General features: G+C 42.2%; 1 protein-coding gene across 1 annotated transcript; it reads right to left on the reverse strand.

The window, feature by feature from the left end:
• Window positions 1-219: 219 nt before the first annotated feature.
• Tti1 (Telo2 interacting protein 1) lies at window positions 220-25,298 on the reverse strand. The gene is made up of 23 exons (XM_037433486.2): window positions 24,992-25,298; window positions 24,276-24,415; window positions 24,117-24,192; window positions 23,893-24,044; window positions 22,390-22,505; window positions 22,220-22,325; window positions 20,555-20,720; window positions 20,029-20,237; window positions 19,135-19,191; window positions 18,885-19,010; window positions 17,412-17,528; window positions 16,799-16,961; window positions 9,467-9,650; window positions 8,366-8,499; window positions 7,933-8,098; window positions 5,391-5,501; window positions 4,656-4,871; window positions 3,721-3,826; window positions 2,964-3,046; window positions 2,774-2,889; window positions 2,535-2,622; window positions 1,505-1,591; window positions 220-531 (listed from the first exon to the last, which is right to left on the reverse strand). The coding sequence occupies exons 1-23, from the start codon at window positions 25,171-25,173 to the stop codon at window positions 322-324; spliced, it is 3,111 nt and encodes a 1,036-aa protein (XP_037289383.2). The 5' UTR covers window positions 25,174-25,298; the 3' UTR covers window positions 220-321.
• Between the last annotated feature and the right edge of the window lie 28 nt (window positions 25,299-25,326).

A 25,326-nucleotide genomic window follows, 5' to 3' on the forward strand; every position in this document is an offset into this window, starting at 1 on the left:
AAACAAGGAAGGGAGGGGTGTGAGACTTGCCTCCCTCTTCCTTAAGAGGCCAACTTCAAACAAAAGCTAAGACAAATGCATTTTACAAATGGCAAGCTGGGCAATAGTATTTTATATTTTATTCTTAAAAAGGCTGCCATTCCAGGATGATTAGCTTCAACGGTTTGTGCAAAACCACTGCTAAGCAGCAGTCACTCTTTCCATAAACAGACACAGAAATGTTGGGCCAACTTTTTAATGAATAAAGTAAACAACAGACTGCATGCTCTTTCCACAAACAGATGCCAGCATGTGAATGTGAGAAAATAACAAATATGCCGTTCACTCTTGTTGCCCACCCAAGTTAATTAGACAGGCCATTACACGTAGCACATTACTGTTATCAGAACAGGGTGTTTGTCTGAGGGGAAGTGGTTGTAGTGGTGGACCTGGTGACCAAGAGGTCTCGCTCCTGCAATATGCCATCACCATGCAGTACCACACAGTATCCGCGCTGCACCTTGCCAAGTCCTCGATGCATTCAACAGCAGCCTGGATGTAACCATTGCAGATTAAAAGAATCAGTTTGCCAGAATTCTCATGAATTTAACATACTCTAACATGAGCAACACTTTAAATAATATATGTGCATAGACAAAAAAACAAAACACAGGGAAGTGTTTTTACAGTGACAATGAATATTTCTGCCTACACATCACATGACTAATAATAATTGTAGAAGTTTAACATCCCGAAACAACCATATGACTATGAGAGACGCCACAGCAGAGGGCTCCAGAAATTTGATCCACATGAGGTTTTTTAACGTTCACCTTATTAAATATATATAGACCTCAAGAATTTTCGCCTCGATCAAAAATGTGGCCGTAACAGCTGGGATTCAATCCTGCGACCTGCGAGTTGGCAGTTGAGCACCGTGAACTCTAGACCACTGTGGCAGGTCAGTCCCACCACATGACTAGGCATTGTTCTATTCCCTACTGGTGCTACTACAGTGAGTACCACATTTTGCCACCTCGAAATCTGCCTGAGAGTAGCTTGCGGAACAGTTACTAATTGCCACTATTTATACCATGTCCACACCATAAACGTTCACTCTGAAGGTCCTGATAATGTGCAAAATAAGTTTATATATTTCTTTTACCTATGCATACCATTTAAAACCAAAACAAGTGTTTAGCATGCTTTGGTAGCCGTATTCTTAAATCAAAATTTCAATTGTTTTGAACTTCATCTGAACTTGATCACCGCAGTTAAATATTCAAAGCTGCATGCACTGCTTGATTTAATTAAAAGATTAATTTCTCTGGCTCTTCCTGTGTAACAATATTAAAGGCATGAAGCAGTAATAACTTCATTGTAAACAGGATAACATCAGCATAAAGCCCTAGGTATAGCGTTACATTACTCTGAATGATCAGATATTCACCGAGCCATAAAGAAAGCAATTGCACTATATTCACCACATTAACAAAAATAAAGAAAGAGCTCTGGTGAGACTAACCTCTTGTAACTTCAGGGGCTGTGAGAGTTCCAAGTAAGGCACTACAGCTGATGCCAACAGGTCAATGCCTTGTTCCTGAACTTCAAGCTGAAATATTTGATCTAGTCATACTTATTTTGTCCCAAATAAGTTATACACAGCCTCAAGATGTTAGCAAATGTTTGATAGCCACCGCAAGAAACTGCACATGCATTAATAAAGCACACTGTGAATATCACAAGCTACAAATGCAGTAATTTACTGTACAGTCTTTGCCCCCTACCTTAATCTGCTTTACACCTTACATAGACCCCCTTCGTAAGCCTTTGTTTTTCTTGCGCTGTCACTAGTGGAATCAGTTCACATCTTCTATTTACTAAAGGTAGACGTCCGGATTTAGGAGTGTCCAGTTTCCAGCAGAGCATCTAGGCCTAATTCTGGCCTTTCTGTGCTGATGACAAATTGTCACTGTACCATACATATGCCTTTCTTTTGCTCCAAGCTTCATTATGACTCATTTTTTAATTTTCTAGGTGCACTCAAAGACTTCAAATTGTTTTATTATTATGAAACTGGTCAGAAAGAGGTGCCCAGTTATCCAAATCGAACTGAAATTACCTGGTCTTCAAGCAAAGATTACCATGTTTGAAAAGTCAATAACTTGTTATCATCTAGCACAGTCTTGGGCACTGAACTAAAATTTGAAGGTTCCAAGCAGACAATGACTTAAGTGCAGAGACTAAACATTAGTGGCAACACAATTGTTTAATTGATATGTGGGGTTTAACATCCCAAAACCACCATATGATTATGAGAGACGCAACACTATTGTTTGAAACTTCCGCAACTAACAATTGGACCAAATACTAAGTGCTGAAGTCATTATTGGGTACTTATACCATTCCATGCCAATCACTGAACAGAGAAGCATAGAGACAATCACCAAATCGGGAGATATACTGAAAACGAGTAACTGAAATAGGGCACATCAGCTGCATTTATAGTCAGTTTTAAGGCAAGTTCTGATTCAATATAAAAATCTGTCGCTTACCTGGCAGGATATTGGCCCTAGTTGCCTAAGAAGGACAAGCTGATATTTAAAGGCAGAAGTTATTTCATATGGCTTTCCTTTGTTTTTGCTGCAAAGGAAGCACAACAGCTATTGACTATTTGCTCTGTGCACAAGCAGTAAGCTACACGTCACCAATGCACTAAGAAAGCTCATGATATTTTAAAGTCCCATGTTTCACTATACTTTCATCCGTTTTCTTCCAAAAGCCATGCACTTACCTAACAGCATGTTGATTGTGAAGGAACTCTGCAAGCCTCGGCCACACCTCCCGCATAGTTCGCTCCCTAATGAAATCGCGTGATGCCTCTGCCAGGGAACCAACAACCTCAAAGGCCTGCATGTTTGCAAAATGCAGCATTAAGAAATCATAACTGGAATGACAATGACACTGTGTGTGTACAAACCCACCTTTGCACAGAGATGCCAATTATCCTTTTGGAAACGAGCAACTAGGGGCTTCCACAGCAGGTGCACAGCTGGCAGGAGCTCATCTGAAAGAGGAAGACAAAATATGATTAACTAAGCATGCAGTGCACAAATGAGTGGACATGTGCTTTGTGTCATAGCATGATTTCAAAACCAATGCAGAATGTCTACGAACACTAGCACTAGCAAGTATAAATGAAATGAGAAATCTCACTGCTGGGGCAATGAGCTTTCAGCGTATGAAAGTCACAGAAAAGCTATCTGTACTGCATGCAGCCTGAAAAGTGACACATAATTTAGCTGTGCCCTTCTCCTGTACGCTGCAAATAATCAAAATTTGATTGCAAGGAGTCCACAGAGAAACAAGCTTCACTTTTTGGAATATCTCTGCTTATGCACAAGACATATCAAGCCGCGCTGCAAGCAAAATAAATAAACTTCTGGTGCGCAGCGATCACGTAGAAATGTGGAATTGTTGCAGATGCTGTTCTGCTGCACTCTTACAAAGTTGACCAGCACTCAGTAAAGATGAATACGTTAACGCCACTTAGTGGCTTGTTTTACGAGTGAGAACTCACTATGGTGTAGCTAAGTATGGTCGCTACGTCTCCTATTATCAGTTCTTTTGATGTTGCAAACCATAGGATCAAACTTTACAAGGAAGGTATAAAATACTTCGTGCAAAACAGATGCTGCCTATATTCTCAACAAAATAAAGAGATTGTTAATGCCGTCTTACCTTGATAGCATGACATTGGAATGACAGCATGCTTGATAATACTAAGCACAGCTGTTTGAATGTAGATATTTGAACTTGACTGCAAGTGTATGCATCTCTTCAAGACCTGGCAAAGGGAGCATTAAAAGGGAAGGCAAACCCTTATTCAGAATTTCACTTTGGCTACAGCCTAAATGGTTGTTCAAGTGCAGCAATCAATCTTAAGAAAGAGGCAGTGAAGCACAGACCAACACAGTAATTTGACACTTTGAGGTGCAACGGTAGTGCTAGTGTGTCATTGTGACACTAACAGTTTTCCTTTTTTTTTGTCACTAGCTCACTGTGGCACAATGACAGCTGACAAAGCTTTTGAAGATTGATTGATTGATATGTGGGGTTTAACGTCCCAAAACCATCATATGATTATGAGAGACGCCGTAGTGGAGGGCTCCGGAAATTTCGACCACCTGGGGTTCTTTAACGTGCACCCAAATCTGAGCACACGGGCCTACAACATTTCCGCCTCTATCGGAAATGCAGCCGCCGCAGCCAGGATTCGAACCCGCGACCTGCGGGTTAGCAGCCGAGTACCTTAGCCACTAGACCACCGCGGCGGGGAAAGCTTTTGAAGATTAGTCTTTGGAATCTTTTCTATAGGTAAAGTACATTTACTTATCAAAAACTAACTATGCCTGAAAGACACCATTAAAGCCCACGACATCACTTGTAAATTATATTGCCACTATGAAAGGGTGTTTCGTTAATAGTATTGTCAAAGAGAAAATTACTAATGCAGTTGAAATTGCGTAGTTCGCTCTTTAGGACCTCTTTTGTTGCAATTATAATGCCTTGTGTGAGTTCAACCCTGTACTAGGAAAACATGCATGGTAAGTCAGTTTGCCATGTGTTGGGCGTTGACATCATTTGGTCACAACTCCTAGAAAGTCGGTACGTACCTGCACGAGCAGCTTGATGTATCCGGGCACCAGTGGCTTTTCATCCATTTCAACATCACACACGTTTTGCTGAGGTGCTGCTTCACTGTTTTCAAATTCCTCGTCACTGAATTCCATATCAGCAGACAGTGTCTTGCATCGATGTAACTCTTCCACAAACTGCCTGAATGTCTTGGCTGGAGGCATTTGCATGGTCACACTGTCCTTCAGCCCACCCTACATAATTAGTAACAAGCCACACAAATGTAAGCTGTAGCAGAAAAAGTACTGCTTAGTCATAAACAATCTTCAAAGTTCTTATATATATAAAACACATGTTCCACTCCATTACTTGTAAGTGTAAGTGACCATATGCAAGGTTGTATTTATAATATGAAAGCTAAACACTACGAAACATGTTCTTACTTTGTTTTCAGGACTAACGCAAGCCTTGAAAGGACATTGCTAGCTATGAAATCAGAACATGTATACAAATAAAAAAAGAGTTTAGAATACTTAACAGTATGCTTTATCTATGTTGTAAAACAAATTATTTTTCTTCTGAATCTTTTTGCACCACATTAAAAAAAGTAAGATTTCAAATGAAAGCAACAGGTAAGAAACAGTAAAAGTTGATAAAAAAAAAGGTCTAAATTCAGACTTTTCAAGAGAAAGACATAATCTCTGTGCATGTCTACAAAGGCAGTAAGAAAAAAAGAAGCGAGAGGAGAAACTTCTCTCAAGCTGGTAACACACCGTTTTAGGTGCAGCAGGAAACCAAGTATTCACATAGACCACTATGCTCGCTAGGACCTTCAGGAACGGCAGTGCACTGTCCTTGTGACAGAAGTCAAGTGCATTCAAGACCTGCAGCATGAACATTTTCCTTTTGTGAAACAGCTTAAGCATTCCTTAACAAAAAAGCACAAATGTTAACTTCTTTATTAATGGTTCAGAAATTCTAAATTTTTTGGAAAAGCAGGCTCTTAGCAAAGGCAATTCATGACTTAATAGTGCATTAGCTTGTGAACCTGACCGTTTGTGGCAATAAGTATCGTGCAAGCTTAGATGAATAGGAAATTGAGGCAAGGCAATATACTAACGTGCACTGATGAATATCATTCACAACAAACACTATGGTCAATCTTGCTGAAATAATGGCAGTGCCTGAGAATTTTCACAGGCTGCAATCTGTGCCCACGTGTTTTCCCCACACATTCACCTGATGTGCCACCCCCTGTGAAATGCTCATGATAGAGAAATGGGCATTGATTAACATTATCCACATTTCCATGGCCTACTACGCTAGCCACTGCAAGTGATGCGATAAAGGTGAAGATAAAGTTGGTGATATATGCAGCAGCCCACGCATCTTTCACCGACATCCAAATCAATTCAAAGTTTTCAATTAGTACTTTTTCTTCAGAATTATGTTACTGTGCTCAAGCTTGTGCACCAATAGCTACTGTATATTCTTACAAATGGCATCACTTTTTTTTTCCATAAATTTGAGCCAGAATTTCTTAGCTGCGGTTTGTACATAAGTGAACAGTATGTTAATACATATTTACTTTGAAAAAGCAATGGGCCTGCTACAAAAGTTCATGAAATGTATATAATATTAGCTTAGTTTGCTATCCACACTCCAGTGCTGGTAAGTAACTGTAGAGTTGGACCTTCTGGAACCACATTCACAGCAAACACTGTTATGATGTAAAAACAAACAAAAACAAAAAAAAAACAAAATAAAGTTGCAAGATGTTACCGAGCTAACAAGTGAATAATCATCACAGAAGAAGCCCCAAAAATATGTTTTTATATCCTTGAAAATATTTTAAAATTTAATTAAAAGTATCTCTCAAGTATGAAAGGGAGATTAAAAGAATACTCCTATTATTTTGTACAGTAAAAATACACGCAACTATGAACAAAAATACAAGTTTCTTCTTTAACATTGTCGCCAAGGTAGCATTCATTCTGTTGTCAATTCCCACCACATTCTTTCAACTTCCATACTCAACTATTCAATGTAATTGACAAACACACTATTGTTAAATGCAATAACTAAAAAAGCTATATTTGCTACAAAACTGCAAATAAGCCCATAGAACGCAACAAGTGACTGGAAAACTTTCCACACAACTCGGCAAAAGAAGAAGCTCAAGTCTATTTTATTAGAAGCGAAACTGACAACTATGAACTATCCTCAAACATAAGCATAGATGCTGTGTCTCATGCAAACTCTGACAAATAATGGTGCTCGTGTACATTTTACTTAGCATGAAACCGATGAAAACTTGGTGCATAAACAATTACAGTATGCATAAAGGCTATGAGTGATGACTAAAGGCACACATTCAGTTCACAAACATGTCTGTACGTTGGAACAAAGCATGCTGCAAATGCTGCGGCTCTCACCAAATGCCACACCAAATGTAACACTAAAACACTCCCAGGGTTTTCACATGAAATGCAAAGAAGTGGCAGTTGGAAGCTCTTCATACTTTTCTGGCAGTGTTGGACAATGATTTATGCAAAAATAGTGGAAAGCTTGACATGGCCAGTTAATACATGAAAGACAGCACAGCTGGACAAAGTGACAGCACATCCTGTAGAACACTGTGAAAGAAACTTGATGACAATGCAGCGCTTAGCTTTTTCCCACCAACAGACTTGCACACCCAGTCAAAACACAGAGAATAACACACATCCACATACTGTGCATACTGCACACAGGTACTGCTGTGCACAGAGTTTGCTAAATCAACTAGAGGGGACTCTGGTGATGCAATCGCTCGGCCACCATGGGGATGATGGGTAGTACACAAGTTTGCCCACTCTTCATGCTTGTTGGTTTGACATTTCTGGCTCTGTTTATCTCTGTGTTTTGCTTTTTTTTCAAATAAAAGAGTGGACCATAGTGAATTTTGTGATGGTGACCCGATTTGAGTTGGTGAGCCTAAAAGATTAAGGTGGTGAAGTGCAACTACTGAACATTTGCTGATTGTGGTCTTGTGACAAAGCGGAGAACAAAGATCAGACAAATTTGTGTACTACGCACCATTCCTATGCTGAATGAAGTGCCCCATGTAGCAGCTCCCACAGACCAGAGTTCCCTCTAGTGTATTTATAGTAAACTCTAAGCTGCTGTGTGGCTGTGGCTGGCAATGTGAGTGCATGCAAAAAAAAAACTTCATAGACTAATAATTTTTTTGTGGAATATCCATGCCTGTTTTTATGACTCCAGTGCTTACACAATACGTGATATGCTTGCAGAAATATCTGGAATAAAACTTGCCTCATGACCAACATCCTCCAAAAGGCCAGCGCTACTTTTGTCACTATGCTTAGCCAAAGCCTGCACGATTCGAGTGACGTCACCATGAGAACCTGGATGCCTAAGCTTGAACAACACTGTGTTGGCAATGTAGTCCGTGTTATGGTGGATCAGTTCTGAAATAGAACTGGAAACCAAGATGAAAGACCAGAGTTAAAGCTGCACTCTGGAATAAAAATGTAGGATCGCAGAGTATGAAAATGATTTGGCATTTGTGGAAAGCATTGCATGAGTGAGCTTTAGCAAATGCCAAAAACTTAATAATGCAGGCTTCTTTTAAAACCCAGAATGCACTTTTACTAGAGTTAGAACTAGGATGCCACAAAGAAACTTTGTTTATTATGACTGTAGTCTGGAGGCCGAAAGCAGTTGCAGCCAAAAGCCAGCCACGTACCTGTAACCACAAGCTTTTGCAACTCGCCACAAAGTTGTGCATGCCACATGAGATACCAGATAGTTCTGGCTGTCGGCTTTCTCCAATATTGGGCAGAGACATATCCTCAGCAAGGGCTGGAAATTGCTCGAAAGCTGCAAAAAAGATCACCAGCATGTGACTTGTTTTAATCATTCAGTGTGAATCCCACAATGATGCCACTGAAAGGACACTGCACGACAAAGTGAAAGAGAAAAAAGAAATAGGATTGAGCCAGGAGTCATCACATCTATGTGATACAGTTCCTCAGCTCTGGTAAGAGAAAAGGCAGGGAAGTAATGCCACGCATAGACAATAATAGAAAAAAAAAAGTGGGAAGGTATCCATGTTGACCTTGACTCTGCTACTAGCAGCAGGGTAACAAGACAGTTTGATTTATTTCATGCTCTCTAATGAAGTAATTTTTTTTCACAACGCTACCTTCGTAGCACCTTACAAATTGCAAAGAAAGCATTGATGAAAGTTTTAAAAAGGCCTTGCGGTAGACTACTTATTGTGATTATTACGACTGACGAGTGATGTATGCTGCGCAAAAGTGACTGACTGACAACATAGAAAAGACTGGAAACATATCACAGATTGAGAGTACGCTGTTAAACTGTCTCCTGTGTTCTTTGCAGTCCGACCTCCGTAGCGTCTCCCTATCACAAGTCCATCGCCAAGGATACATGAACCAACTAGCCCCTTTTGTTGCTTTACTACCTCTCTTTTTCTTATGCATAATTTTCACTGCATTTCTTTTTTGTACGTAAACATGCAGTAGACAGCTTCTTTTATGTGAAAGGTGGCATAGATTGATTGATTGATATGTGGGGTTTAACGTCCCAAAACCACTATATGATTATGAGAGACGCCGTAGTGGAGGGCTCCGGAAATTTCGACCACCTGGGGTTCTTTAACGTGCACCCAAATCTGAGCACACGGGCCTACAAAGGTGGCATAGAGTATCACATGCACATTCCTCATACAAATGTGAAGAGGCTGCAATTTTTTTCTTTACTGACAAAAACCTCCAAGCTTAATGAGCAGAATGCAACATAAATGGTTGGTATGGCTCCTTACCTGAGAAAGCACTGCTACTGCATCTAGCAACAAGCAGCTTTGTAAAATATTTGAATTCATCTTGTCCAGTGGAATGATGCAAAGTGAATGCTGCTGTGTAGCACCTCCTGTGTTTTCGGCTCCTCCTGTTCCAGTCAGGGGCAAATCCCAAAGGTTCATTGAAACAAAGTGCTCCAGCAGTGATCTGAAAAGGAGACTTCCCGTTAGCTCAAATGTCACAACTGACTCAGCATCAAACCGCCACAGTGGTCATGGCACTAGACTGCCGACTCGCAGGTCATGTTTGATGGAGGCAAACATGCTTCAGGTCTATGTACTTAGGTTCAGGCGCATGTTGAGAAACCTCAGCCGGTCAAAACTTCTGGATACCTCCACTACAGCATTTTTCATAGTGATGTAATTTTTAAGGACGCAAGACCCCAATGAATATTTTTACTGACACAGCATCACTTTTTCTTTTAAACTGAGTTCACTGAAGTGAACAGCAATGACTTAGTTAAAAAGCAGGCAGTTTGGAAGACTTTACTATGTTAGTCTGTTGCATTCCTATACAAAAAGTACCTCGAACATACTGTGGTTGTGCACATTTATTTGTGAAAAATGAAAAGTTTAGCGCTATTTCTATGCAGTGAAGACCACTAGATAACCTGAGCCTCGCTGAAAAATTTGCGTACGTCCATATTCATAGGAAGCAGCCAGGGTGGTGTGTGCAACAGGTTTATTTTATGTTTCTACAGTACTCGCGGATTCAAGTGTGACATCAATTCTTTTTTAGTAACGATTTGTATGAACAACGTCTTGAGGTAACCATGTTATGTGATGATCGATTTGGTCTATAAAGATAATGTTGGCTCTGGCCTACACATTCGAGTCAAGATTACGCTGACCCAAATTGAAGACGATGGAAATGACAGTGTGTATGTTACTTAGGCCTAAATTGTCCCGTTTCAATCCACGAGTACTGTGCATACTGCATATGCAATGTACATATCAAGAAACATAGGAGTACTGTTAGGTTAATGAATATGCTGCATCCGAACATGCTTTGTGCATACAGCCTCGCAAAATCATCAAGGAAGGTGAGCAGTTTCACTTCAGTACCAATTCCTACTTCATCTAGACAAAAATATAAAATCAAGACCTTATTTGTATTGCGGACTCTTGCATAGCTAGAAATGAAGAACAATGCAAGATGCAGTTAAAACCAGCTGCATATCATAAACATCACCTCGCCTCCTGTTCACTGGGGACCCTCATAATATTCCTATTGCAGTATCAAGCAGCTCAGCTTTCTGCATTAAATGTAGGGTTTCGAATATCTACAGCAGTATATCACTACTAAACAAGGCTAGAAGGGACAGATGAATATTCGGGTGCTTTGAATATTTAAAACAAATGTTGCAGTATTTGAATTCGTTTCAACAAGAATTTAGATTATTTAAAAAATTTGAAGTATTTGCAATGAACGAAAATATGCATGTTTGAGAGCATAAAATCCTTACTGTTAAAGAGGTTAGACAGCTACGTTCGAATGCTATGCCAGGAAATAACCAATCCAGGGAAAATCTGCACTGCTGCATGCCACACTTCAAGGCTTAAAATACATATTGTGGGCATTTAGTATACCAATCCTCTTCATCTGTACATTATCATCATTATCATGTGTTGCTCATGCATCCTCATTGTTGTCACGTAGCATCATCATCTTGGTTCGTTCATCTCAGCTGTCGGTTGCCGGTTCCTCGGGCCTAATAAAGGTCTTCCAAACCAAGACTTCATACGTGGTGGAGCGTGCTGTTAGATCCCTCGTCATTCTCTCGACCACTCTACCCCCTGGAGCTACGTTCAGGTCGCCGCTTGGGCCAGGTGTCTGGAAATATGTCGCACCAAGAAGAGGTCGGTGCTGCAACCGTTTCCACTCCGCCACCGCGTGCCGCGCCTTTTCACGTCATTAACAGCCTCCAGCGTGAGCCCTATCCCTTCGCTGGTATGCGCGGGGAAGATGTGGAGGAATGGCTGGACGATTTCGAACGTGTCGGCGCTGCTAACCGGTGGGATAACACCTACAAACTCGCTTTCGTGTCATTCTACCTCACGGGTGTCACGAAGACGTGGTTCCTCAACCACTTCATCGACATCTCCGACTGGTCAGCCTTCAAAGATCAGCTTCACCATGTCTTTGGCACACCGACTGTTCGTTCGGCTCTCGCAAAGAAAGCTCTCGCGGCTCGGAAACAGCACATCGGGGAGTCGTATACATCCTACATCGAGGATGTCCTTTCACTTTGCCGCCGGGTTGAAACCCCAATGACAGAGTCAGACAAGGTACGCCAACTTCTTAAGGGGATTGCACCCGTCGCATTCAATGCCCTTGCAATCCAGAATCCGGCTACCATTGCTGACGTTGCGACGACCTGTCAGCGCCTCGAAGAACTTGAGTCTATGCGCCTACAACCGGACAGCGACGCGGCCCGTATTACGGCGGATCCAAACCTACGAGACACAATAAGGGTGATTATACGCGAAGAATTAGAATCAATGGGATTCACACTACCTTCAGTGTGTCCCATTCAGTCTTCTTCAACGTCATTGCGGGATGTCATCAGGGAGGAGCTCACGTCCATGACCCACATGGCCCACCTGCAGCCCACTGTCGCTCGTACTCTCCCATCGTTCTCGCATGCCGTCGCCGCACCATCAGGCACCGTCAGCTCGAGGTCGCTGCCACCAACGTACACGTCGGTTGCTGCTGCACCTCCCAGAAGTTTTCCCACGAGCTTTCCATCACCACCACCTGAGCCATCATCTGTCCCTCTCACTGCTCTCTCTCTCGGTGCATCTAACACAAGCTACTACCCTCCTTATCGATCGACTCGCCCTACGTGCTATTATTGCGGCTATCGTGGTCACATTTCACGCTTTTGCCGCAAGCGCCAGCAAGATGAGCGCCGAGGATACGACATACGCAGACGAGACTATACCGCAGGAGCCTTGTACCAGGGCCGTCGTTATTCGTCACCGCCGCGTCGGTCTCCATCTCCTCCAGCATCCGGTGAACTGCGCAGTAGTCATCGATCAACCCGACGCCGTTCACCATCGCCCTACCGTCGCTCCTCTTTTCCTCTTCAGCCTGCTTCCCTCGCTTCTGATCGGCGTCCGGAAAAATAAGCGATGCAGTTTTTGGAGGACAAACTGCATTTCAACACAGTACTCCAATTCCTCCAGCGCGCCCTTACAATATAATTGCAGTGTCAGTTGAGGGAGTGGACGTTGATGCTTTGGTGGACACTGGGGCTGGGTTTTCTATTATTCGTGCTGATTTGTGTACCCGTCTTCGAAAAGTCACGACGCCTTATGATGGACCAACACTGGTTACAGCCCAGAAAACAATGATTCACCCTTCCGCTCTCTGTACTGCCCGTGTGCTAATCGACGACATTATTCATCATATACAATTCGCTGTGCTATCCCCGTGCTCCCACGAACTTATTTTAGGCTGGTACTTTCATTCATCTGCTTCCGCGGCTATTTGTTGTGCACAACGTGTCGTCCATCTTACTGACACAGACCACTTGCTTAGTGATGAAACCTACAGGCCACTTCGACTCATCGCTGCTGTAGACATCGAGTTACCCCCAAATGAACATCAATTAATCACAGTTTTGTCCAACGACGTCGACTCTGGTGACATTTTGGTCACTCCATCACCCCGTTGCCTTAATAAAGGCATAGCTCTCGCATCAGGTGTGGCTCGCTTCAACAATGAATCAGCTGTCCTCGCCGCTACGAACACCACACCAGATAAAATTTTACTGCTGTGGGGCACTACTGTCGCCTGCGTTGCCGATCAGGAGCCTGTGTGCGTCGTGCCTCTTACCCCTGCCTCCTCTAAAGGCCATCCTGGAAATCATGCTGCTTCCTCGGCCTTTACAGCAGCCATCAACAACGACTTGACAGACTCGCAGAAGCAGCAGCTGCTTGATTTGTTGCAAAAGCATGCAAACTTTTTTAACGTTCATTCATCCAGCCTGGGTCAGACAACTGCTACAGCACATCGTATACAAACCGACGGAACATCTATTGTGCATCGTCGTCCGTACCGCGTTTCCCTAGCCGAACGAAAAATCATTGAGGAAAACGTAGACGATATGCTGCAACGGGAGATAATCCGACCCTCAACCAGTCCTTGGTCGTCTCCAGTGGTTCTGGTGCGTAAAAAAGACGGTTCTGTACGATTTTGCGTCGATTACCGAGCACTCAATAAGATCACTAGGAAGGACATATACCCCATGCCACGTATCGACGACGCCCTCGATTCCATACAAGGTGCTGAATTCTTTTCAAGCCTCGACTTGCGCTCTGGCTATTGGCAAATCCCCATGCACGAAGATGACAAAGAAAAAACTGCGTTTGCTACCCCGGACGGCCTATACGAATTCAATGTTATGCCGTATGGTCTATGCAATGCGCCCGCAACTTTTGAGCGCTTGATTGACACCGTGCTGCGTGGCCTGAAATGGAAGACTTGCCTATGTTACCTCCATGACATTGTTGTCTTTTCATCGACGTTTCCTCAACATCTGCAACGCTTGGACGAGGTCCTGACTTGCCTTGCGGGCGCTGGTCTTCAAATTAACACCAAGAAGTGCCATTTCGCCAGCAGATCTATCAAGGTCCTCGGTCATGTTGTGAGCAAGGATGGAATTCGTCCAGACCCTGAGAAAACTGCTGCGGTGCTTCGCTTCCCTCGCCCTGACAAGCCGAAAGATTTGCGAAGTTTCCTTGGTCTCGCCTCTTACTTTCGGCGATTCATACAAAACTTTCCTCCATAGCCGCACCACTCCATAAGCTACTTGCTTCTGGTATGCCCTTTCAGTGGTTTCAGGAATGTGAATCGGCTTTCGACAGGTTGAAGAGTGCCCTCACGACCGATCCTGTACTTTCTCATTTTCACGATGGTGCACCAACCTTCCTCCATACAGACGCTAGCGGCCACGGTTTAGGAGCCGTGCTCCTCCAGCACGACAACTCTTCGCGAGAGCGTTGTGTACGCCAGCCGCGTCCTCTCCGCAGCCGAGAGGATCTACACGATCACCGAGAAGGAGTGCCTCGCCATCGTTTGGTCAGTGCAGAAATTTCGTCCCTATCTTCACGGCCGCCATTTCACCATTGTGACCGACCACCACGCTTTATGTTGGCTTTCGACACTCAAGAACTTGTCGGGACGCCTTGGCCGCTGGATTCTACGCCTACAAGAGTATGATTTTGCCATCGTATACAAGTGTGGCAGAAAGCATAGCGACGCCGATGCTCTTTCTCGCTGCCCACTACCAGCGGCTCCCCTCAGCGTTTCCGCAATCACTTTGCACAACACACCCTCGGAGTCCACGTCTACGGCGGTTTCCTCTCTCGCCTCTATGGACCAGCTGCCTTCGGACGACCTGCACGATTTTTCTTCTCGACAGCTGGTTGACCCATACTGTCGACGTATTATAGGCTACCTCACTGGCAGTTCCCGCCCACCTAATGTGAGGCTCCGTCGCCAACTGTCGCAGTTTAAGCTGAACAACTCGGTGCTGTACCGCAAAATTTACCATCCTGACGGTCAGTGCTGGGTTCTCGTTCTACCACGATTCCTTCGGTCCGAAGTCCTCAGAGCACTTCATGACCATCCGACGGCTGGTCACCTTGGTTACCACAAGACCTACGATCGCCTTCGAAGTCGGTTTTATTGGCCAGGTATTACCTCTAGTGTAGCTCGGTACGTTGGGTCCTGCACTACCTGCCAATGTAGAAAACTACCCACATCTGCTCCAGCCGGTACACTACAGCCTCTTCCGTGCCCAGCCACACCATTCGAAGTTGTAGGCATCGATCTTTATGGCCCCCTTCCAGTCAGTGCTGCTGGAAACCGATGGATAGTAACAGCCGTTGACCATTTGACGCGCTGCGCCGAGACGGCATCCGTCACTACCGGTTCAGCTTCTGAAATTGCCGATTTCATCCTTCGAGCCATTATACTGCGTCATGGTGCTCCACGTGCATTCCTCAGCGACTGTGGAAGGGCCTTCCTTTCACAACTAGTGAACAAACTTCTTCGCGCCTCTGGCACAACTTACAAGACTGCCTCTAGTTATCATCCCCAAACTAACGGCCTCACTGAGCGATTCTACTGCACTCTTGCTGACATGATCGCCGCCTACATTCAACCAGACCACAAGAACTGGGATGTAGTTCTACCATTCGTCACTTTTGCCTACAATATGGCTATTCAGCGGACAACCGGCTACTCACCATTTTACCTAGTTTATGGACGCTCCCCTACTTCTCTCCTGGACATCTCTTTCTTTACCTGCCATGCGGATTCATCTCCATCCTCTTCAGAGGAATACGTTTTACGGCTCGCAGAGAGCCGCCAACGTGCTCGTATAAACACTGAAGCCCTACAGCAAGACAGAAAGCTGGTTTATGATGAATCGCATCGTGCAGTATCCTTTCAACCTGGAGACGAAGTCCTCCTTTTGACGCCTATTCGCACACCTGGTTTGTGCGACAAATTCCAGCCACGATTTATCGGGCCGTACACAGTTCTTGAAGAAACTTCACCAGTGAATTATCGCGTGACGCCACTTGTAGCACCAGCAGATCACCGTTATCGAACTACTGAGGTAGTCCATGTCTCCCGTATGAAACCCTTCAAGCGACGTTCTTTGTCCCCTTGACTTGCCGCGGCCATGCTGGCCGCTTTCACGTGGGGGGAATTAGTGTGGGCATTTAGTATACCGATCCTCTTCATCTGTACATTATCATCATTATCATGTGTTGCTCATGCATCCTCATCGTTGTCACGTAGCATCATCATCTTGGTTCGTTCATCTCAGCTGTCGGCTGCCGGTTCCTCGGGCCTAATAAAGGTCTTCCAAACCAAGACTTCATAATATTACCTTCACCTCAATTAATTATTTTCCAGAGTTTAAAAACACGTTGTACGGACTTATATGTGCTAAGAATAGTAATTTTTAAAACGAAACATATTTGCTAGTTGTAACTTGCACCCTACCGCTAACAAGTCTTGCAACTGTTTAATGTTACTTCCACTTCACTTTGAATCAAACAAGTGACGTTTACACATGCCTAGTTCCAATTCTTGAAAATATTGTGCAAGTTAGTTGGGTCATGACAAAAATGCTAATTTTTCTTAATAATGTGGGATATATACTATTCCAACAATTCAATTTGACATTATTTGACCAAATCGCTATTTGATTTGAATGCTTCGAACCTCAAAACTATTCGCCCATCCTTAAAAATTAGGTTTAGAAAAATGCCTACCCAATGAAGCCAGAATCTTCAAGCTTAGCAGAGGTGTGGCCACCTTCAGTGTCTTCTGTAAGCGATCGCAGTACATTGGTGAGCACCAAGATAGCCTGCTTCCTGTGCCTGGCAGACTCTTCTATTCTGTTACGTAGAGCATCCATCAACATTATTATATCACCTGTTGAAAACGAATACAGAAAAGCACTGGAAACATGAGTTGTTCTTTGGGTCGAAACTAGAACAAAAATTCTGAACGCACAAAAGCAACAAAAAAAAGCACTCCTTCAGTAAAGTTTAACAATGCTTCAGAAGGCCAGTCTTATACCAAATTTATTCGACATGAATGAAAAATGACAGTAATGACTCAGTATAGTGTGACTTTGAATTAATAGTATGTATTAAAACTGAAGTGTTTTTAACTAACAAAAAATGTTTGCAAACACCATAAACAAATGCGAAGGTAGTGACTGACTGGACAGATTTCATAGGCCTTCAAGGAAAATATTCTCTGAAAATAGGAACACAATAACAAACACAGTTTTAACAGCAAACCAGATTTCACGTGGACTAGACATAACTTTTGATTGATTGACAATCTCATAAAGAGAGGTGTTGGGCAAACACTTACCATAGGTTCCCAGCAGCTTGCAAACAACCGTGAATTCTCTATATATGTTCATATTTGTGAAATGCATGAACTGATTACGGCAACAATTAATTGCCGGATTGACTGCATCCTGAAAATCTGGAAGGAGAAAGCACCATGTTATATCTTAAAAAGATAGCGGTATGAAGTGATCAAGTACAGTCACAAAGATGTGCATGCACACAAAACTAAAATAGGTGTGAATATCCGAGCGCTTAGAATATTTGAAGCAATGTTACAGAATACTATTATTGCACGGCGCCTGCGATCACTCTACAAGATTTTCCTTGTCTGAAATGGTCACTTCAAACAGGCAACACTTTTCAAACATTCCCAAAAATTCACATTTATTTCAAATGGTCACTACAAAGGAGCCCTGCAGCACTTTTAGAACATACCAAGAATTCACAGCAGATCAGTTGGCGGGTCCCGTTTCGAACATGCAAGACAAATATGGCACTGCACGGGGCACGAAATTTGTGCTTTCATTTTACGGACAGACAAAAATGGCTCGCTCTTCTTTCAACAAACTCAAATGGACACAGCCAATGGCCGATTTTGTGATGGCGAACGCATCCTCGGTAAAGTTTACATTGGTAGATTGAAGTTCAATAAACAACAGGTACAAGTGTATCACACTTCGGAAATGCCAAAGTGAATCCTCTTAGTGTTTCCTGCCCTGATCAATGACTGTCTGCTTACTTGGTTTCTTCCCATGTCCATATGAGATGGCATGTGGCTTAGTAAAGCCCGGGCTTATTTCTAATTCTACAGAGCCAAGTGGGTTGCTTGCCTCACACTAAACACACTACCACAGAACTTACCAATCCATATCGTCAGTTCCAAAAATGCTGGCCAGTGCAAGCTCTCTCTTTTACGTGTCTCGCAAGCATGACTTTTCGGAAAACATTGCTTAGTACTTAGCTTATTGAAGCTGCTTCAAATTACACTATCAGGGTTTTGCTACAACTTATCTGTCGGTCAACCTGATGCTCTAGAACACTAGTGAGCACCAGGTGCTCACAGAGCCTGATCATACTTTGGAACAACCGTAGCACAGTTGCACCAGAAGTGCTTGGGTGCTGCATACACAGTTATAGTGAGGATAGTGAGGCAGTAGTCTTACAATAATTTTTGATTATGCGAGTACTGTAGCTTTTCTGTATATTTTCAAAATCAGGTCAAGGATGTTTATGGGGAGATTCATCGCCAATCAGGAAAACAGGTAAAAATCGGGAGTCTGTGTTTTGTTTATCATGTGGCTGAAAAAAAGGATTGGGCTCAGTCAGTTTATTAGCCGCACTTTGAGCTGAAGTACACATATTGGGTGTCACACTAGAAGACGTTTATGGCATTCATTAGACAGTGAATGAATCTCATTTGGCTTTTGCATGTTCCCATCTCACAAGAATATCCATTTTTTTGCTCATGCCTGCTAAATTCTTTGATGCATACCTAGGGAGGTTGCCTGTTCGGCCAGCAGATTCAATTTCCCTGTGTCAAACTCGGTCACTAGGAAAAGGATGCCAAACAACCTCTGGCAGACAGTCGGCGACATAAGTATCTTGGCTATTTTCGTTCCTGCATTGGTACAAAGATGGGTTAGAATAATGCAAACTAAAGAGAGAATGCTGCTATATATGTCCCGCTTGAAGACAATGCCACTCATTCTCAATGCATACCAGACACATAAAACTATGCTCACGAAATATTCTCAGGTAGCCACACAGCAACTTGACCAAATTCAGTTTTTCATCCTCACCTGCAATAAAAGAACAAAATTGATACCTCCTGCTTTTTGTCAGCTTGCACAAGAAGCAGTATTGATTGATGTGTGGGGTTTAACCTCCCAAAACCACTAAGAAGTAATATCATGTGAAGCTGAATGCTGCACAGTAGAACCCCATGGCAGGAGCTAGCAATACAGCACAACACTGCTAGTAGCAGATGTGTCAATGGTGAAGTTCATTTTAATGAAAGCAAGCTAATCTTACCATCGTAATACTGTGAACTTAGAGCTTATAAATGTAAAATCAGAGATTCACACGCACTCAAGGTAAACAGACCATGTTGTACTGCAAATCCTAGAAGCCATGATGTAGGATTTGCATCAAGTCCACTAATTATGATGTCAGTAATATTTTTCCTAAGGTGCTATTCCAAGTGCTATTTTAATGAGTCAGACAATTATTATTAGCCCTGAAGCTTCAATAGCAGTGCTTCAATCATACATACTAATACATTACAGTATTGTTAACTGTCAAGTTGTAGTGACTATAACCTTTACGGGACAATAACAACTTGCCCTGAATGGCACTAAACTAAAAAAAAGGTTTAATGCAATCATGAGTGCAAATATTACCGTAAACTTGACTAATCTCTGTAAAGAATGCCGCATCTAATAACCACTACACTTGCAAATTTTTGCATGGATCCAGCTCAATTTTAGTGGGCCTAAGTAATAGTTTGAAACACATTAACCAAAATTTAATTACAGTTTAGCAACAAACTACATGAGTTAGTGCATGTATATTATGCTAGAAATAGAAAATTACACTAGTAAATGTGAAGAGGAAACAAGTAAGTGAGCTGAACTTACTTCCCATACGAAATACCCGTGGAAACTTTCCCAGAGTTCTGTGAAAGTCTTCTTCGAGAATCTCAGTCAACGATAATGAGTCGAGAGCCATCATCTGACTTGATACCTCATCAAGAACTGAGCGACTTTGAATGGAGACTCCTTCACTGTCATCAGCACTCAATGCCAGTACCATCTGGAGGATTGTAGGGGCTAGAACTTCCAGTGATCTACACAAAATATAAAAGTCAAGACAAGCAGCAATTTCCCAATACAAGATGAAAGGGCCTAAATGTCATTGTTACTCAGGCATTACAGATGAGAAAAAGAACTAATTGTTACAAGAGCAACTTCGTCCCAACGGCATCAGCGGCTTTCTTTGTGTCTTGGTAAAGAATAAGGAGAACTATTATGCAATCCACATAATTCTGTTAAATTGAATACTGAACACAATATCGTGACATTCCAAACCTTGAGAATATTGAAAACTTGTCAGAGTCGGTTTTCCCCCCACATACGAAGGAGAGCCATACTGCATGCTGCATACCTGCTGCATCGCAAGAGGAGTGTGCGTGCCCACTCCAAAGCCGCCAGTTTCACACGATCCTCGCATGTTGCAAGGCTAGGCAACACCTTGTCTACAAGAATGCATAATTTCTCCGCAGTTGACTTGGCCCACTTTTCATTTCTGCATACAACAGGCATTTTTGTTTCTGCAGGGAAAAAAAAAAAGGGGGGTGTCGAGGGATATCTAAGGCTAGCTAAAGACCAATAAATGACACATTGCAATTCTAAAAGAGTCAGAACTTGAATTTTGCGAGTTTCTGTTGAAATTGTTACATCATGTCAAAGTCCTTTATGTCGCACTGATTGTGGTGATGAAAGTATGGCATAAAATTTGAAAACTTGGGAATCTGGACTTCATTTTGTTAATGTACGAAGCTTTCACAGCTAAATTAGAAAGCAAATAATATTTTTAAAGGATAATTTGTGAGTCTAGGATCATAGTTGAGTATTTCTTTTTAGTATTACTTTAGTATAATTTGTTAGAACAGGAGAGGTGCTGACAGCATTATCATTGAAGGCTGCGGCCCACAGTAATTCGTCAGAAAACATGTGGCAGACAACTACATCATCGGACTGCAATTGAATGAAAGTAATGTTGCGCTTTATTTTTTTGTGTGTGGGTGTTTTCAAAGTATGCGATCCCCGTGATATATTTTTCTTTTCGTTTTACGTCTTCAAACGAATTATGTTTTATTTGTATAATATTTTTTGCTCACTTCCACTTTTCTGCTGTTTTGTTTATTTGTTAATAAATTATTGGACATAGCACCCCACTACAGAAAGCTAGGAAGACATCACTTTTCAAAGATCAGGCAGTCACTAGATGTTCTTTAGATGATCAGTAAAACTTTCAGTGCATAAAATGCAAAACTCGTTACACTTCACTTAAAAGTTAGAAGCACGTGTTGAAGAAGTTAAGAAGAGGAGCAGTCATAAAATTTTCACTGTGGGATTTTAGCAGTGTGCATAATTAAAACCATGCTATGATAAGATTAACCACTAACAATGATAAGACAACAGAGTTTGCTAGCCACTACCTATGCTTCATAATTAGGTAATTAAACGGATACTAAAGTGAAACAATGAATGCACTTGGATTGACCAACCTTACTTTAAGAACTCTAATATTGTTAATATTATTGCCATACATTTATTAATAGAAGAGAAAATCAAGGTCAAAGTTTTACTTTTGAAGTTCACCTTTAAATTACCACACATTAAGTCACAATTTTCAAAGTGTATTTTTCGTATTTTGATGACACTGACTCAACAACAAAAAAATTAGACCATCCAAACCACCGGGGAAGAAAGGAAAAAGCAGCATAATGACGCTCTTTCCTTTCGCTTATTCCTTCCCTGTGGTTTGTGTCGTCTAAATATCTGGTAGTATCGACCAACTCTCCCAAGCCAAGAATAACTCTAACCACAGTTAGCGCTTGCGGTCCACCCGCAAGAAATCCGAAATGATGTGTGGCCCCCCAAGGCCCGCAAAGCTCCTATGCGGTGACTTAAGCGTGCGTCAGCATTCGCGTGGGACAAACACTATTCCAAAAATCATATGGCACTCGTACGCCAACGCTACCCCGGCAACACTCAATAACTTAGCCCATGCTATTTAAAGCAATAAATTTACATGACCACTCACTCTGTTTTGCTTCTTCATCATCTGGGCATAAAGCCTCCAAATATGCGTCCCCAAGACACATGTGGATAACATGGCCCCAAGTTTTGAAAGCGACAGCCGATACTTTCTGAAAGCAAAACAAATTAATTTGGTCATGCTGATTACATTGTTATGGCTTGAAAAAAGCACACCTGACTCCTGTTTTCAGCATCAAGAATGACGCGTGTCAGCGCAATAGATATTCCCGGGAAGAAGCCCGCAAATGCATTTCCAGCTTTTTCAAACAGCGCAGCACTCTTGAAGACGTCTGAAATACAAGACAATGTATCACTACGAGTTCAATAAAACTGCGCAGTAGAAACAACACTTCAGTACATTTCGTACAAAACAACAATTTAATACTTCATACACGCTTTGATGTATGCTTGACAGTTGTACATACTCCTAGTTCTAGCCTTCAAAACGGTGGATTCGACGTGTGGTAGTCAGTTTCATCACAAGATTGTGTTTAACGACTATCGTTGACATTACAAATGTTTTGCCAAAGAGTCACGGCATAGCGATTCATGTCATGAAACCTTGAAAAAACAACATTATTCATCAGCTGCTAGCATTTTGTTTTCATAGATTGGACAAATGAATTTTTCACTTATTAATAATGAATGGTGTTAGAATGCAGTGCCTTTTATTGAATAGGTGCAGACATACAAATATAAATAAAAAATACATAATTAATTTTACATATTTATCATATCTCATAGAAATGTCATATGCTGCTCTTCTGATCATGATTGAGCTCCATCAAAATTCAAAATCTTATTGATGATCTAGTAATTGATGTAAGCTACAGAAAGGAACCAATCATGAGTGCAAAAGTTTGAGTGATCTGGCTCAATTGCTAAGTGCCTCGATGTGAAAGCATCATATTAGGTGCAGACACAAGTAGGAAATGATGGAATACATGGTCAGGTCACATGCAATGGTAGACTCGAAGAAGTGACAATCCATAACCGGGGGGTTTCACGTAAGGAAGCCGCAATATGATTATGAGAAATGACATAGTGAAGGGCTCCAGAAAATTGGACCATCCGCTGTTCTTTAATGTGTAATGACATCACACAGTGCATGAGCCTTTACCATTTTGCCTCCATTGAAATGCAACCACCCGGATCGAACCCGCGACCTTTGGGTCAGCTGTCGAGTACCATAGCCACTGTTCCGCTGAGACGGACACATTGTCAAGACGATTTGATTCATATGCAAGAGGTAAGAAAAATTACTTTTATATTTTATCCTGGCACATGGAAGATACCTATGTTTTGGTGGCTGCTGTACGGTATGCGAATTAAAGGTTGAATGAAATAGTTATCTGAAGCTAAAAAATATAAAAACATGTGAAAAAAATTCTACTCAACTCTTGGCAATAAAGATTCGTATTAATGTCTCTTTCACATGTGTGTGATTAAGTTACCAAGATTTGTAACTTCTAGCTATACTGTACATGGTTTTGGGACATTAAATGCAAGAATAATGATTAATTATTTGTAGCTTTCAGCCCAAATGATTGCTATTATTGTAAGAGATGTATACATGGTTGTAGCTGCCTCTCAAAGCAAAAATGGAAAAATTATTAGCCGTTAGAAGGATGGGCTAAGAAACCTGGTATGTGTGTATGCAACATAAACAAGGCATACCATTTACAGTGTTGCAGGCAAGAGTGCCCAAGCATTCCATGGCGGCAATCTGCAATTTTCTATTTCTTTCCTTTTCCGCAAGCAAAAGAAGAATGGTGACAGCATGGCTCAGGCATAACCGGAAGTCCAAACTGTACATGTGCAGCAGCACTCTGAGCAAAAGACAGTTAGATTAGGGTAAAGATTGCGATTGATAGTCAAAGAGCAAAATTATAATCGCTCACCGTGGTAGTGCGCAGTTCATAAGGCTTTTTAGTGCATTGCAGACTTCAAGCTTCACTTCTTCACTTGTGGATGAAACTACAATAGCGGAAGAGTGTCTTTGAGGAGCAGCACCACTTAAAGGAAATTAATAAAAACACACAATGCCCTTGCAAAATTACCTTGGAGGTTCTCTTTGACAGTGCTGACAACGAACAACAATTGAAGGAAAATATCCGAAAACAGTGATTCATCGTTCACTCTGGTTTTTTCAAGCACAACACGGATAGATGCAACAGTTTCAGCAACTAATGTTTCCCTCCTGGAAAATACAAAATATGCAATACTTCCGCTGTCACTTGTCTGCAGATAAAACGATACTCCCGCTTCACTGAACTCCATGCAACGCGAAACAGGAGCATCAGCGCTAGTGTCGTCTGAATAAGTACAATTTATTGCGTACCGGTCATTTTTGAGCAGCAGGCGAGCACAATATATTAAGATGGATTCATATCAACTCGCTTAACAATGTGATGTGTTAAGCGAGTTGACACATCACATTGTGAAGATGCAATGTGATGTGTGTAAATCAGTACAAACGAGTTTTTCAACAAGTGACGAACTCTGTGTAAGCTAGATGATTTCATGTTGTCTGCGTGATCACACGGCTTTTCTAGACGAGCCTTTCAGTGACCCCTTTTGGCTACCAGATCTAATGTGTATGAATCGTATGAATCAGTACAAACGAGCTCTTTGACCCTTAAACACTCCGAGTACAAGCTAGATCTGTTTATATTGTCATGCGATCATGCGTAGTGCGCGTCATTTCTGAACAAAGATTTCTTGTTGACTTCTTGAAGCTTTATAAAATGCGTCACGGTATAAGCAGTAAGCTCACTTTTCTTTCTTCAGCACCAACATGAGAGGCATGAGAAGGTACTCATGAAGCTCCTGACAAGCATCGTCAGTCAGCTGCTCAAGAGCGCGCCGTAGAATCACAGCGCTTTCTTTGGACGTGTCTTTCAAGAATCGCACACACAAGGGTTTCACTTCGCGAAACGCGTCGAGTGTACGAAGCATTTCTGTTATTTTGCAAACGGCGGCGGCGGAGACATCACATCACTTGAGTGTTACGCACAGACGAGTTGACAGCACGCGCCGTAAACGCGCCATGGCCGTGAACGACTTGTGACTGGTATCGCCGCTACGAGCGTTAGCGCAGCATGCCACCCA

Source organism: Rhipicephalus microplus, chromosome 3, assembly GCF_043290135.1.
Source record: "Rhipicephalus microplus isolate Deutch F79 chromosome 3, USDA_Rmic, whole genome shotgun sequence".
Lineage (NCBI taxonomy): Eukaryota > Metazoa > Arthropoda > Arachnida > Ixodida > Ixodidae > Rhipicephalus > Rhipicephalus microplus.

Bases quoted from the DNA above. Each gene is read 5' to 3' on its own strand.
- Tti1 (XM_037433486.2), bottom strand. From the start codon at position 25,173: ATGCTTCGTACACTCGACGCGTTTCGCGAAGTGAAACCCTTGTGTGTG. The intron at 9,651-16,798 runs GTAGGCATTTTT...TCTCCTTTTCAG, and splicing joins GAAGATTCTGGCTTCATTGG to ATCACTGCTGGAGCACTTTG. The intron at 3,827-4,655 runs GTACGTACCGAC...TCCCTTTGCCAG, and splicing joins ACATCAAGCTGCTCGTGCAG to GTCTTGAAGAGATGCATACA.